We start from the raw sequence: 15,404 nt of genomic DNA, 5'->3' as shown, positions 1-15,404 counted from the left end.
AAGATTATTGTTTTATAAACGACTGCAACTGTTTTAACAAAAACGAAGAGCTAATTAAAAAATAAAAACAATATCAACGAAGTTTTGCTAGCATAATATATTTTATGTCAGTTAGTAAATAATTGTAAAAATTTGATTGAAATTCATGAATTAATGCTGTCAAATTCAAAAATTGTGTGAAATGATTTTTTGCATTTAAAAGCGGGGTTATGCAACACGTCTAGCAGATATGAGCGTTTTAGATATTTTTTAAATTAAAAAAATAAACAATTTATATTAAAATTAACAAAAACTACTAAATTATTAAGCATAAGTGTTTGTTACCCAAACAATGATTTCAGCCACTGCAATTTTGCGGCATTCAAAAAAATTGAATCGAAAATCTTCAAAATTAAAGGTACTAACAAAAATATAGTTACAAAAAAAGTGTGTTTTTTTATTAACTCACTTTGTATTTTGATTTTCAGGTTAAACTAAACCGTCATCAAAATGATATTGGAATTTTATCTAGAAATTACTTCCTTGCTTCACAAAACCAATCGCTGTGTAAATCACAATCTGACCCACTGGCTTTAGGCCGATCTGAACTAATTCAGGAAATATGTAAAAGTCAACAAACTAATTTATGTGCTATTGATAGCAAATTTGGTAAATTAATATTATGAGTTCTGTGTTTACCTTTAAAACTAAAATTTAATGAAATGATTTATTTTGGGTATTTAAATTTTCTTTGTGTACTAAATTGCTATGTAGTATTTATTGTAGTTAAAATTTTTGAATTTTAAAATCAGGTAGCAGTATGCATTCCTGGTCAAGCACTTTTATACGCGCGGCTCATGCACTTGAAAGCTGCATGCTCTTGCACAACCACCAAGGAGCCAAAAATCTAATGCATAAGTTCAAACCAATTGATCCGGATCGTAACATTGATACAGAAGTTTCCATCTGCAAAGATGTTGATGAAAATAAAGAAGAAGAAGATGATGTAGAAAAGGTTGTATATACCGAAAATTGCATGGAAGAGTTAGTGTTTATGACCCAGTTTGCTTATGTTTTAAAAAAAGCTGGGTATCATGAAATTCCACAAGATGTGGTTAAACAATGCTTGAAAGATCATCACAAATATGGAAAAATTGAGGCAAGTATAATGTTAATCTATAACCATGTTTAGTAGTCCACTTTAAACTATTTAATTAAGTAAAATTTTAATTAATATTAAAATGTTTGTTTATTGCAGCTTGATGTGAAATTTCAGAATTATTTGTTTGTGAGGTTCTGGGTTTATGGGAGTAAAAAGGAGGATGCCACCCAAACATTTAAGTCTTATTGGAAATCACTAAGGGGAAGTGAAGATGAAATTGCTCAAATGTAAATTCAAAAAGTTAATTTGACAATGTTTAAATTGAATTTGTAAAATTTTTGCTAATTTTTGAGGCCTATAGATTTGATTTTACATAGGCTATATATTTATAAAGGCTATATATATTTTTATGAAATTTTGTGTTTCAATATTACTCAGACATTTGCATGAGCGAGTTATAGTAGCAGCACGAGGTAAAAAATCCAACAACATGATCTTAAAAGCTTTTAAGGATGTACCAGTTGATCATTATGAGACACTTCTCCCCGAAGCAAAGTAAGTTTTGTTGTTACCAGTGTTTTTTTTTCTTTGTCTACTTGATTTGAATATATATAGTTAACTAATTTAAGTTTTCACTTATATTTAACTGCAATTAAAAATTAAACTGTGATATTATTATATATTATATTTAACAAGAGTCTGGTTTTAGAATAAGAATTCCGAGAGGTAGAAGATGGTTTTTAAACACTTCACTTGCAATAACTGGAACTGTTGCCTTTGTTAATATTGGAATGACTTTGTTGACTGATCTTAAGATGGATTTAACCTGGATACTGGTGTTTTTGAGTGGTCTTTTTTCTTATAGGTAAGTAAATTTTTATTTAATTTTGCCAATGGTAGTAAATTTTTCTTGTCACAAAGATTTAGAGTGAACTTTCTTTAAATTAAAGGGTAATATCTATTTTCTTGTTACCTTGTTCTAAGTGACCCTTTATTATGTTTTAAAATAGTTAAAATAACTTTCAGTATGCATAATTTGTAACGTTTTAACACTGCCAAAAAAGTTTTGCTTGATTTTTAGGACTTTTCGAATTTACAAAATCCAACACGACAAATACATGTTAGCCTGGAAAAAGATGTTGTATTATAAAAGTACCTCAAACAATGCTGGGTTGGTGTTAGAAACAATCAACCGAGCACATGAAAGATCAGTTAAGGAAGCTTTACTGGTGTATGGAACTGCTTTAAGACTTACACAAAACAGTAAGTAGAAAATGTTTGATTTACCTTTAAAAAGTTTTTAAAAGTCTGTTAAAATTCTTATTGCTTTTATATGAATAATAAAGGACAGTTAACAAAATATTTACGACAGTATGCAAAACGTTTAAAATTGCTTTAATACTCAGCTTAAGGTTCGCAAATAGGTTAGCAATTTCAGATTATTATTTTTTCGTAAGTTGTTAATCTTTTTAAGCACGTTAGTTATAAATAGTTTCTCTGGATTAGATATAAATAAGGGTGTTTGTGTGTTAGCTTGACATTGATAAAATAATGCTTAAAAAAGTCGATTTATTTTTAGTTTATTAATTCGTTCCTTCCTAAGATCTTAAAAAAAATCGTTTTCCCATTTTAATTTTTTCAATTCTTTCGTTATTATTTTATTGCTCTTATTATTATTTTTTACCATTTTTCTTTCTTTACCTTTTTGTTAACTTTAACCTCGCAGACGAAACCGTTACCGAAGAGGAGGTGACGTCAGAGGCGATCACGTGGCTTAGCTCAGTTCTTGACCAATCAGAATTAGGCCCTCTCGATCTTAGTGCTTCGTTTGGACTTTTGCAGAACAACGGTTTACTTTTGCGCGCGTCGAACGACGACGACGATAATATGACGTCACAATTTGTAGTGCGCCCTCCGCTGGACGCGTCCGAGCTTTTGTTACACAAGGTGAAAAATTTGGCCGCATAAAAATCGTTATAGTTTAGGTATAAACAAGGTGTTTATGATACACAGCATTTAATTACAAAACTTTCACTTAAAGTACATGTTATTTATTTTTCATTTTAATGTAGCAATATATATTTTTAAACGCTTGTTCTTATTTTTAATTTTTAAGATAAATTTTTATTTATATTCCTTTTTCTTCAACCCTTATGCGTTGTTTTTAATATCTTCATTCGATAAACATAAATAGAAATAGGTGTTCCATTTTATTACAAGTGAGTTTATATCACGTAAAAACAAAATATTGATAACATTTTTATCTGTGCTTGTTATTTAAACGCAACACTGTTTAACGCCACTGCCCGTTATTTTATGCAGTTTTAAATATACAAATGAGTACTGTACATCAGTAACAATTGATACATTTGATTACATTATAAATATATATGCAACAATTAAATTTGATTTTGGAGCAAAATTTCAGTTAGGTTAGGTATACTCAATAGAATCTTATGCGAAAGACAACGTTAGACACACTATAAAGCAAATTAAAAACATGTTTTCGACAAATTGTCAATTCTAGTTATTTTAGCAAATTTCGAAGTAATTGGGTAAAAATAGGTCGGATGAGTGCCTGAAGATACCTAAACAGCGTTGCTTGTAATTATTGAACTGTAGAAAAATGTTTAATTCGACCCTCTTATACAAACCAGAGAAAAGTGACATTTTTATTTGTTCCTTTCCCATATGCGGCTCAACTTGGCTTCAGAACATTATTTGGTTAATTTTACATGATGGTAATTCGATTAACGAAAATCTACATGTTCTGGGGAAATTACCTATACTGGAATTTCAAGATGCTGAAGGAGTTGGTAAAATAAACGATAAAGATGTTTCAAGAATACTGAAGACGCATTTTCCAGTTAAGATGATTCCTTGGAGTGATGATGCAAAATATTTATTTATTTTGAGGGACCCCAAAGACGTTGTTGTGTCTTTGTATTATCATATTTGCGGGTTTTCAAGAAATCAGCGGCCAGTCAAAATGACATTAACCGAAGTTTTCAACCTGTTCATGAAAGGAAAAACTGTATATGGTGACTTCTTTTATTACCTACAATCAGTTTTGTCAATACAATCTTCAAATACATTGATATTACATTACGAAAACTTAAAGTTAAATCCAGAGAAAGAAATATTAAAAATTGGAAAATTCTTAAGTACTTCGGCTAAAGAAAAATTAACTAAAAACAACACTATTCTTTTAAAAACTGTAGCCCAAAAAAGTAGTATAATGAGAATGAAGCAACAGGATAAATTTTGGGTAAGTGTATTAAAAGTACATACTTAGCATATTTTAATACATCTTTATTCATAAATAATTTTTATCGTTTCAATTTACTTGTTTTTAATACAGAGCCCAAGTCCCAGATTACCAGGTTGGCCATTTATTAGAAAAGGAGAAACTGGAGACTGGAAAATTCACTTAACAAAACTTCAAGTCACCCAAATCTGTACCAGAATACAAGAAACTACCCCTTAACTATCACAATATATTAATAATAACAAATTTTAACTAATAAAAGTTTTTAAATTCTCAGCTTAACTAAATTTAGAAAAAAAAGATTTAAAAAAATTAAAAAATTAAAAAAAAAAGATTCACATGTTTTCTAAAAATCATTTTTATTAAATTGTATTTATGTTTTGTAATCTGGGTTTAAAAAGCTTATAAGAAAATTACACAGATGCGTTCATTGAATATCTTCACGGGTGATAAATTAACTATTGATTTCCATTTGTAATCTACTGGATTAAAAATATTTTATAAATTAAACAGAGCAGAAAAAATCAGCGATATAGATTAAAATATGACATAAGAAGATTAAAATTCATTTTTTCTTATCGAGACTTTATATATAAGCTAACCAACACAAATAAATTGTTAGTTGTAGTTTAACCAGTTTACTATAGCGTTAATTTAGTATTTTAGAAATTCAAATAAAAAAAACGTTAATATGGATTGTCCAGTAAGTTCTTTTCCTCATGTAACTAACTTGGATTCATCGCAAACCATTCATTTTCCTGATACCGTACAAGGCAGCGTTACAGGTAATTATCAACATCTGGGCAAGAGTTTTTAACCAAAAATCGTAGTCTAAAAATGTTTTAATTTTAGGAAGCATTCCATCGTGGCTAAGTGGTGACTGGTACAGAAATGGTCCTGGCGTTGTGCACTTTCGAGAAGAAAGTGTTAAGCATTGGTTCGATGGAATGGCTTTGACAAGAAAGTAAGTTAAAATTTTTTTTGTTTTAAATAATTCTGCCAAGCACATTGTTTTTGTTAAATCTTATTTAAACTGCTTTGGTTACAATTTTAAGCTGTATATTTTTTAATTTAATTATATCGTAATATATCTTTTATATGCTGTAACAAATATATTATACCAGGTTTGCAATCAAGGATGGAAATGCAACTTATATAAGTCGCTTGGTAGAAGGTGAAAGTTTACAAAAGAACACAGCAGCTGGTAGATTGGTTGTTGCAGAGTTTGGATCGACCACCAACTCAGGGGGTGGATTTCTAAGCAAGTATGTAATAAATTTTATTTAAAATATACGAAGTTTTCTGTATTTTAACTTGTACGCTATACAGCTTATACAATAAAATATAGTGTTTTTTTTAGTTCTAGAAACTTTTGTTTTTAATTGCATTTCTCTTATTAGTATTACCTATTTAGCAATAAATCTATATTATTTTTTGTTTTTAGAGTAAAATCTTTGGTTACCATGCCGGAGTTTACTGACAATTGTTTAATTAATATGATGCAATTGGGTGACCATTTATTTGCTATCACTGAAAGTAATTTTATCCGAGAAATGGATCCCAAAACATTAGATACCAAAGACAAGGTTTGTTAATTATGCTAAAACTATTAAATTGTTTATATATTTTGTTTTATAAAAAACATTTACCACTTTGTTTTTTTTTTATTAGGTTGATTTATCGAAATATCTTCCAATTAACATTATGTCATCTCATCCGCTTGTAGATGCTGATGGATCAGTTTATACGTTTAGTAGTTCTATCTTTAACAAGGGAAGAACCAAATACAATCTTCTTAAATTTCCCAAAGCTGCTCCAGGTAAACTTCCAAATTAATGTATATATGTTAATTTACGTGTAATTATTTCATAAGCGTGTCCGTATTGCTACTTCAAAGTTTTAAATCATGGCTCTGAAAGTATATGAAACCTTTTAGGAACCCCTTTGGACGAAATACTTTCCAACTCGGAAGCAGTTTGCAGCCTGGATTCTAGCTGGCGAGTCAGTCCATCTTACCACCATAGTTTTGCGATGTCGGAAAATTACGCCATTTTTGTCGAAATGCCACTCAAAATTGACATTCCAAAAATGGCAGTGGCTCATGTTCGACACATGTGTTACAGTGACTGCATTGAAACTCTGCCAGATACTCAAGTATGTTTTCGTGAAAAAAATATAAGAATATGTTGCAAAATTAATATATTTTTGCCAACCAAAACCCCCCTCTTTTTTATATATAACCCCCTACCCCCTTTTTTTCTGATTTAAAGGATTTGAACGCAACACACAAAAAATTTAAATTAATCTATTTTATTCTTCATAGACTCGAATTTACCTTGTGAACAAGAAAACTGGAAAGCAGTACCCTACCACGTTTAAGACCAATCCTCTTATAGTTTACCACCACATAAACGCATATGAAGACGGAAACAACGTTGTTCTCGATTTGTGCTGTTATGAAAAGAACGGTTTTTACGATAAATTTAAAATGGAAAACTTGGAGCTGTCACCTGCTGACTTTATGAAGAAATTTGGCTCGGATGATATTGCTGTTAAGGCGACAAGAATTGTCATGCCGTTGGTCAAAGATGTTGTAAGTATATTGTAGCATTTTATTTAAATTCCGCTGTCTAAAAGCCTACGATTATTACCATAATATTGACTTAATGGGTTTGGCAAATTTGCAGTTGTACAGCTATATAGTGTTTCAAAATAAAGAGTTTTAACTTTTGTTTTCACTAACAGAATTCTTGTGGAAATGGTAATCTTGTTACGATTTCCGGAACCACTTGCACGGCAGAGGTCGACAAAGATGAAACTATAATGTGCCAACCTGAAATTTTATCGGTTGGAACTGAATGCGCTGTGATCAACAAAAAGCACTTGGGTCAAAAATATCGGTATTTTTACAGTCCAGGCGGTCACACCCTTCCACCCGGCGAAAAGGTAATTTAAATATAACTTCACAATATTTAGAATGTTGTGGAAAACCTAGCCTGGGTGGGATATTTTTTGAATATTAATATTTTACTTTTTATTATAGTTAATCAAAGTTGACACAGAATCAAAATTACAAGTTTTGTGCTGGGCTGAACAAGGATGTTGGGCATCTCAACCAGTTTTTGTACCAAGTCCATCAGCTGTTGGAGAGGACGATGGTAAGTCACGTTATTAATTTTAAAAAATAATCTTTTTTTGGATTGAGCGTATATTTAAAAATAATTATATGATGATTCAAAATTTGCTTGGTAAAGCAAATAGGCGTTGTTTACTAAGTCACGATACGAACAAATCTTAAGACAATGTTTTTTTTAATAAAAACACTATAAAATTTGTTTATTAACGCAGAAATTGAATAAAAGTCGAATAATCATATAAATACTGCATATAGGAGGCACAAAAATGGTTACAGGGATGTATTAAATTTTGAACAGCGGCTTTATTAAAAGTTCAAGCGCTGTGGAAATGCTATAATGCGATTAAAATAATACAACAGGTCAACTGTTATATGTGATTCAATTATAAAAAATGCGATTAATAGCCGCAAAAGTCGTGTTACATATAAATTAAACGTTGCAGCGATTTAAATCGCCAGACAAACTCGCTTAATTAAAAAGTTGATTAAAAATTTGTCTTGGCTAGATACTAGGTGGTAAGCAATGTAATTTTAACATTATCATGTACGCCTTGTAGTAAAAGTTGACCTTCATAACTGACAATTTTCTTTCGTTTCGCTGCTCTTAACGTACCGACTAATGCCTCAAATATGTTAGCACATCTGTCGTCAGAAAATAATACTCCAAAAGTCGTGACGTAATGGCCTTCCTCATCTAAAAAGACAATACGTTTTTTGACGTTTATGGAACAAAACTAGTTGGCTATACAAGTATTAAAGCTAGGCTATACGTTTATCAATTTTGTACTTACTTGGTGTGCCCAGTCTCTTCATTTCATCGACCAAAAGTTTAACTTCGTGTTCAACATTCATTTTAACAAATATTTATTCACTTATTTAACAACAGAGTGCTAAAATACACGTCAATAATAAGCGATTGGACGACTTAAGGTGGTTATATTATGAAATGTATCACGTTTTGGTGACGATGCTTCTGTTATACGACATTTAGATTGTTTGGTTTAAGTTGGTTTTTGTTAATGCTTAATTTTTAATTCACACACTAACCCTTTTGTGGTTAACACCTGACATAACCCTTTCTATCAGTTGCGACTTTTTCGCCCCACTTCTTTTAGACTTACCGAGGCTTTAAGTCAAAAAAGCAGAACTTTTTTTAAAAGTTGGTATTTACGAGTTTTAGCTGCTATAATATTACAAACAAAGTTTTATAATCGATAACTACACCACCATTTACTTTAAAAACTGAACTGGCATCTCTTAACGCCCATTGTTGACACGTCTCGCCGGCCTCTGACGTCACGTCACGCCTCGCTACAGGCTGGCTTCCGCCCGAAGCTATGACAAATTTGCCAAATAAGGTCAATTAAATAAACAACCTGGTTTTTAATGTTTAGGTTTTAATATTCAGTACAAATTATTGATTTTAGAAATTAATGTTTCACAATAAATCGCTGACTATTTGCCGAATAATGAATTTTACCAGATTTCGGTTTTGAGCCCATGTTTCGCTAATACAAAAAAGTAACTACGTACAAAATTAAAATAACTAAATGAGTATGTTGAATAACATAACATAAATATGCGATTTGCGTTTTACTGTCATTTAAAAAACAGACAAGCTATAAGTAAAATACAAAAAAATAAACGTTTGATTAAAGTGGCGCTAAGTCAACTAGACTCGCTGGCGTCTCCAGCGGCTGACACTATAGAAAGAGAAGGCGACGGGGCCGTAACAAAGTTGAGTCCAAAATCGTCATCAGCCTTACGTTTCGGACTTGATAAGTAGTATCGAGGCTTTTGATTATGTCTGGTTTTGGGGTTTAAATTGTTGTATGACGTGGACTTCATGTTACTATGGTAACTAAAAATGTAGATTGTTGTTTAAACCTAATATGTTGCATGGCTACTTCTAACTATTTATTAACTTCAGTTAAACTTAAAAAAATAATTTAAATATTTAATTGATTTCAAAGGCCTTTTACTTACCCTGATTCACCCCTACTATTAAAGTCTTGTCGCTTTGCCAAATTGTGAAGTTGGGCTTCTGTTGATTGCAATATATCGATCGCACTCCTACGTTTTTCCTTTACGAGAATCAAATCAATTTCAATAAAGTAGGAGGTCTATCTTTTATTTTTTGTCTTACCAACAATTCAGCAATTCGAGAGTTTTTAGTTCTACATCTCTCGTAATTTCTTGAATTAAAACTTTCTCTTCGGTCGTTGGCAAGAGTGAGTCTGTTTTCAATTGCCTTCATCTTACTTTGGTGCCTTTCCTGATCTAATTTTTCCATCTGTTTTGCTCGTTCTTTATATTTTCCTAACATTGCTTTGTAGTGAGATACCCTTTCAGCTAGGCATGCCTAGAAGAGAATGCACAATTATAGTTAAGCACTAAATTTATTTAACTTTGGCTTGTTCAACTTTGACTTATACATTAGATGTGTTTAAACATATTTTACCTTTCTTCTCTGCTCAGCCTTTCTCAGTTTGTTATTTAATTGCTCCGCAGTCACATATTTCTTGGATTTTTGCTTTTTAACTGGAGAAAGCGGTGATAACCTTCTTGATGGTTCTAAATATTGTGAATGTACGCTGTCGTTAAACACCTCAAATGCTAACCCTGTTCGAGTGACTCTAAAAATAAAACAATATTTGCGTTTTTGTTTTAAGTGTTAACAATTTTGTGTAACGCATAAAGGCACATATTCTATCTGAAAAACAATTCAGACGCATAATCATACCTTAAATTAGCAATACAGCCGTTCATTCGCAATTCATGTAGGTCGTCTAAATTTTCTTTGGCCTTAACCTGAACTCCGATGACCATCAAATCCACTCCTAAAGTTTTACAACAAATTTGCTATTGAATCCACTTATATTTTTATTTAAATAACGCTTAAAAAACAGTTTTTACCTTTTGATATTTTCCCATTATCTTCTTCTCCATTTACACCATCATTTAAATCTCTTGTTTCTTCTTTTATTCCTGCTATGTCAGGTAACTCCTTAATTTCTGTCCATTGGTATGGATCTACATACTTGGAAACGTTTTCGTGGCGCTTTTCTGTCTCGTTTAACCAGTCATCGAGTTCACCGGGTTCACAATTGCATACTAGCTTAGCACAACAGTTCCTATTTAAGTTATCATTAGGTTTTTGATGGGATCCTTTGCCATCGCTGTGCCGTTTTGATTTTTTTGCATCTTCTTTTGTCTTATGTGAAGTTTTATCTTTTCGGTGAAAACTAGTTAGGTTGGGTTCAATAGGTTCCAAATGTCTTGGATGTTTGATCCTTTTTGGTTCGTTGTTATTTAATCGTGAATCCATTACGCCCAAATATTTTTTTTTAAAACCATAAAATTTCAAAAAAGACCCTCAAAATTTAAATTTTTTAATGTTTATTTCTTATTTTGCTTTACACAATCCTATTTATGACGTCTTAATGCCAAATATAAGTTTTATAATGTAAGTATTATACAACCAAGCAATTTAGCTAATTCTTTATGTTTGTTTTCCAGGTGTTTTATTGTCATCTGTTACAAGCGAAAATTCAAAACCATTTCTTTTGATCCTGGATGCTAAAAATTTTAAAGAATTGGCACGTGTTCATTTTGATGCAAATATACCTCCAGATGTACATGGACTTTTTGTACCTCACGAATAAACTCAGCTAGCATATTGGAAGCACAATTGTTTATTATGTTGTGATGTATTTATTTATTGTAATCGGTATATTTATACATAAAAATAAGTATTTATTTTCTTTTTTTTAAGTATGGCTAAATTAGAAGACATTTGTTATAAAGACGTAATATGTTAATATGATGTGGTATTGTTTGGTAAAATATTGTACAGTAAAATAACAAAAAAACTTTAAAGGTTTATATTATTTATTTGGTATTTATAATCAGTTTAATACTGTTTTGATTAAAGGGTAAAAAACAAATATTTCGTTACATGTATAGAAGTGAAAATAACGGGTTCAAAAGGACAGCGTTTAAAATAGACAATGGCTCTATTAAAGTTTTGCAGAATTATTGGCAAGGCAATTGTTTTAAGCTTGTTTTTAAAAAGTGGCAAATAAAATGATAGTAAAACTATTTGTTTATAGACGTTGAGTAGAATTTTTTTGCAATTAGACCAGTGTAAAGTTTCATATTAAGGCACAAATAATTAAAAATGAATCAGCAGCAAATTTGCGATGTCGATGAGGCTATTCCACAACGAATTTTTGTTGGAGGATTAGACATGTTTATTACAGAGGAAGAATTATGCAGGGTTTTCAAGGTTAGACCTTAACTTTTTATAACTTCGACAAATGTACATAAAAATGCTCTTTGTGTTACTGTCTTTTTTTCGCCTAAAGTATAATTTACATGCATCACCAATGCTGCATTGAAAACTAATGGGTATTAAAAATTATGAAAACATTACATTACTATTTAAAGGGTATGGGAACTATTTTATCTGTCAACATAATTCGCAACAAACCAATCTCTGGAAATTATGGGTTTGTTACTTTTAAAGAACCGGCTGCCGCGAGTCTTATACTCTCAAATACCGTAAGATAATAATTTCACATTTTTTCCGTAAATTGAAGTATTTAGTGACAGCAATATAAGGTGATATACAAGTTGAAACAATATTTTTTTTTAAATTAATAGTTAGTGTAAGTTTAGCTAATACTTATTACATTGATTTTTAACGATTTTAGTCAAGCTTTTACATCAGAGGAAAAAAGTTACGTATTTCAAAAGCATATCTACGTCAACAAGCAAGGCCAGCCTTTAATGTGTATTCAGTCCTATACCACTAGTTTAACACATTAGTGTTCATTTGCAACTTATTAATAGGTTTTTACTATGTATTACTAGTTTGTTTTTAGTTTTTTTTTGTTCTATTTGGTAAAGTAGCGTTAGGTCTTTTAGTAACACGTTTAATAAATTTTGTATTTTAAATGAAGTTTATTTATTAATAAATAAAAAGGTTAGAATAAAGGTGAGGTTAAAAAAAACTAAAAATTTTATCAGTAAATAAAAAAATTCTTCGGCAGCACAAATCTTTTTTATCTTTCCAAAATATTAAATACAACGGTTGTGGATTTAAGATAGGGAGTTATATCCTTACAACTATAGCTACTAAATACCGAACGAAGTGCCTTTAAAATTGTTATGTGGGTTATAACTTTGTTAAACTTGCCTTGTTACTGTTTTTCTCAGCATAATCTTCAGTAACAAAACAGTCAGTCTCATCTCTGTATTCGTTTTCATCAGAAGAATTTGATTTAGGTATGTGAACACCAACCATTATTGTGTATATTAATGCACCTAATATACCGCCTGTAATAGGTCCCACTATGGGCACCCACCACCAATACATACCATTTGGTTCACTTAAAGTAAAAGCTTAGTTAGTATGTAAGTGGAGACAATATTAAACAGCTTAAACGGAGATTTACCTGAATACTCCGCTGCCCCACCCAGCGGCGTAGGTAAACAATCTTGGCCCAAAATCACGGGCAGGGTTAATTGCGTATCCACAATTAAGGTTGTACGAAAGCCCTATAGACATGTTTATATTTTTTTATATTCTAAGTATTCTTTATATTAAATATTTTAGTAAAACAAAAAGCTTTTTACCTATAACAAATACAAGAAGACCAATAATAAATGCGTCCAATCCACCTATTATTGCGTTATTACGCTTGTCCGTTATAGCAAACAATATTCCAATAAGCAACGCTGTTCCAAATACCTGAAACATGAACAGGTTTTAACTAGGTTCAAATAACGAAAACAAAACAATCATGCAGTAAATGTTAAATAATCTGAGTAAAATTTTATACCTGATCCCAAAATCCACTCGTTATGGTAAGATAAGGCGCTGGGTAGGTTGCAAATATACCTGCAGTTCCGTTTGGGCCTAGAACTTGTCTAACTCCTCCATCATATGAATTGATGGCCTCTTTAAATATTTTGCGTTTCAGATAAATATTTTTATATTTCGATTTTAAGTTAGGTAAAAGCTTTAGAGTGAAATAGGTATATTGTGATAAATATTTTAATTTAGCACGAAAAGAAGTACTAGTTTTACAAGGCCTCTCATTTACCGTAATATACTGAGTAGACAGCAGCACCCGACACAAAACCGCCAGCAACTTGTGATATGACGTAGAATGGAAGTTTGTAGAGTGGAAATTTACCAAACGTTGTAAACGCAATGGTTACTGCTGGATTGATATGAGCTCCTAAAATTGGGAAATGCTAAATTGTTATTTGATTTGATAACATATTTTAATACATATATGTATAAAAATATGCCATAAACTTAAAACATTTAAGTAATAAAAAACGTCACTGCTTTGAGTTTTGATTTACGATTTTTGATATCGTTATATATGTAGTACCCAGATGCTATATCATAAAATACTAATGAAAATTTATGATATTATGTTAACGAGTTGCCTTTATTTTTAAGCGTTACCAAGGCTATATACAAGTCTGTTAATTTACCTGATATAGAACCAGTTACTAGAATTGCAAAAGTTACACCCAAGCCAAAGGCCCAGTTAATTGATATTTGGCCACCGTATGCTCCTTTGCTTAGAACACTTTGTGCCACTGATCCATTACCAAAAACCTTATTAAAGATATTTTTTAAGTGTTATATTATCTACTTATCAAAAACAAACATTGTTATGTTAACCACTTTTGTGCAAACATATTTAAAGGAAAAAATAGAAAAAGAAAAAAAAAAGACAACCGACTTACCATCAAAATAAACGTACCGAGAAATTCTGCAAACATTTCTCGAACCAATTGATTTTCAATTCTAACCATTCTTCCCATCTTTTTTCGCCATGATTTAATTTTTGTTTCCAAAAGAGGGGAATCTATCAAAATACTAAAATAAATTATATTTTAGAATAAAACAAAAAACGGATAAAATACTTAAGCTTACTTTGTTATTATTTAATGAATTGAGTATACAAGTTTTCAAAAATTACCTTTTTTCCCTTTTCCCATGATTTACAATTCCTGATGGACTAAATAAAACACAATTTAACTTTAAACTTACCGTACTTTTAGTAAAACGCTTGCACTAGTAAAACAAACATTAAAGAAAATTAACTTAGATTTAAAACTGCTAATTATTGCTTGGTCGCTCATGCATATTACGGCACCTAATCTAACCATGTTAACCCCCCGTTATCAACGGAGAATCAGTAAATCAATAAATACAGTTGATAGTTTTGGAATTTTCTCAACACGTGTCAAATCGCAAATAACATAAAAAATTGCAGTTGGTGTTTGCTTAAATTCATTTCACGCTATACCACTTAAGCATTTTGTAAAATTTTTTTTAGTTAATTGTTATTTCTATGTTTACTTTTTAATCTAACTTAATTATTGCCTCGGGTCTTTTAGACCAAACTAAACAACGTTTTGTTGCTAATACGCTGATACAAAAAAATGTAGTGCTACATAATAGTATTATTTTTTTAAATAAACATAAAATCGTCTGTCTATAAAAACTAAACATGCAGCAATGTTTAGTTATACAGTATGTTTACTTATGCTTAAGATCACGTATTGGTTAAAACCTTGTGGATTAACCATTGCTTAACGCAGACTCGCCCTCTATATGTCAACACAGGAATCGCGAGTGCAATCAAACGTCATTCCTGTTGTTTATTGGGTGCAACTTACAGGACGCAAAAGGGTTTACTTATTAACTTTTAACGGGCGTCTTACAGTGCATCCACCTGCATTGTAATGTTAGTTTTTATATTTGTGTTAAATCTCATTTTAACAAACATGTTGCTATGGTAATTTAAATATTTGAACTGTAGGATTTATTAATTAATTTTTTTTAATACGTTAAAATATTTTTTTTAGGCATGACTAATTTTTGTGTT

The 15,404-nt window shown here is 30.8% G+C and overlaps 6 protein-coding genes across 7 annotated transcripts; 3 read left to right on the top strand and 3 right to left on the bottom strand.

The window, feature by feature from the left end:
* The first annotated feature begins 258 nt into the window (after positions 1 to 258).
* Positions 259 to 3,646, top strand: LOC145743567 (transmembrane protein 143-like). The gene is made up of 8 exons (XM_082561563.1): positions 259 to 397; positions 468 to 648; positions 792 to 1,138; positions 1,238 to 1,368; positions 1,520 to 1,636; positions 1,791 to 1,946; positions 2,163 to 2,344; positions 2,808 to 3,646. The coding sequence occupies exons 1-8, from the start codon at positions 332 to 334 to the stop codon at positions 3,047 to 3,049; spliced, it is 1,422 nt and encodes a 473-aa protein (XP_082417689.1). The 5' UTR covers positions 259 to 331; the 3' UTR covers positions 3,050 to 3,646.
* A 61-nt stretch (positions 3,647 to 3,707) lies between these two features.
* Positions 3,708 to 4,568, top strand: LOC145742276 (sulfotransferase 1C2-like). Its single transcript, XM_082560059.1, has 2 exons — positions 3,708 to 4,349; positions 4,443 to 4,568. Exons 1-2 carry the CDS (start codon positions 3,708 to 3,710, stop codon positions 4,566 to 4,568), a joined length of 768 nt encoding a protein of 255 aa, XP_082416185.1.
* A 71-nt stretch (positions 4,569 to 4,639) lies between these two features.
* LOC145743566 (beta,beta-carotene 15,15'-dioxygenase-like) lies at positions 4,640 to 11,278 on the top strand. Its single transcript, XM_082561562.1, has 10 exons — positions 4,640 to 5,134; positions 5,202 to 5,313; positions 5,474 to 5,614; positions 5,794 to 5,935; positions 6,021 to 6,168; positions 6,286 to 6,503; positions 6,673 to 6,942; positions 7,095 to 7,295; positions 7,393 to 7,507; positions 11,005 to 11,278. The coding sequence occupies exons 1-10, from the start codon at positions 5,041 to 5,043 to the stop codon at positions 11,148 to 11,150; spliced, it is 1,587 nt and encodes a 528-aa protein (XP_082417688.1). The 5' UTR covers positions 4,640 to 5,040; the 3' UTR covers positions 11,151 to 11,278.
* LOC145743569 (costars family protein ABRACL-like) lies at positions 7,609 to 8,666 on the bottom strand. The gene is made up of 2 exons (XM_082561566.1): positions 8,277 to 8,666; positions 7,609 to 8,179 (listed from the first exon to the last, which is right to left on the bottom strand). The coding sequence occupies exons 1-2, from the start codon at positions 8,335 to 8,337 to the stop codon at positions 7,995 to 7,997; spliced, it is 246 nt and encodes an 81-aa protein (XP_082417692.1). The 5' UTR covers positions 8,338 to 8,666; the 3' UTR covers positions 7,609 to 7,994.
* On the bottom strand, positions 9,581 to 10,813 carry LOC145743981 (uncharacterized). Its single transcript, XM_082562066.1, has 4 exons — positions 10,402 to 10,813; positions 10,229 to 10,325; positions 9,947 to 10,121; positions 9,581 to 9,847 (listed from the first exon to the last, which is right to left on the bottom strand). The coding sequence occupies exons 1-4, from the start codon at positions 10,811 to 10,813 to the stop codon at positions 9,581 to 9,583; spliced, it is 951 nt and encodes a 316-aa protein (XP_082418192.1).
* LOC145743568 (aquaporin-3-like) lies at positions 11,186 to 14,606 on the bottom strand. Of its 2 annotated transcripts, none has more exons than XM_082561564.1 (8): positions 14,493 to 14,606; positions 14,257 to 14,378; positions 13,999 to 14,125; positions 13,596 to 13,733; positions 13,332 to 13,450; positions 13,126 to 13,240; positions 12,945 to 13,047; positions 11,186 to 12,878 (listed from the first exon to the last, which is right to left on the bottom strand). In XM_082561564.1, exons 1-8 carry the CDS (start codon positions 14,509 to 14,511, stop codon positions 12,665 to 12,667), a joined length of 957 nt encoding a protein of 318 aa, XP_082417690.1. In that variant the 5' UTR covers positions 14,512 to 14,606; the 3' UTR covers positions 11,186 to 12,664. The 2 variants fall into 2 exon arrangements, with proteins under 2 accessions (XP_082417690.1, XP_082417691.1); XM_082561565.1 differs by having other exon boundaries at positions 14,257 to 14,389; positions 14,493 to 14,575.
* Positions 14,607 to 15,404: the final 798 nt, after the last annotated feature.

This window comes from Corella eumyota, chromosome 2 (genome assembly GCF_963082875.1).
Source record: "Corella eumyota chromosome 2, kaCorEumy4.1, whole genome shotgun sequence".
NCBI lineage: Eukaryota > Metazoa > Chordata > Ascidiacea > Phlebobranchia > Corellidae > Corella > Corella eumyota.
The sequence above is the reverse complement of the archived record's forward strand: the minus strand, read 5'-3'. Positions and strand labels throughout refer to the sequence as shown.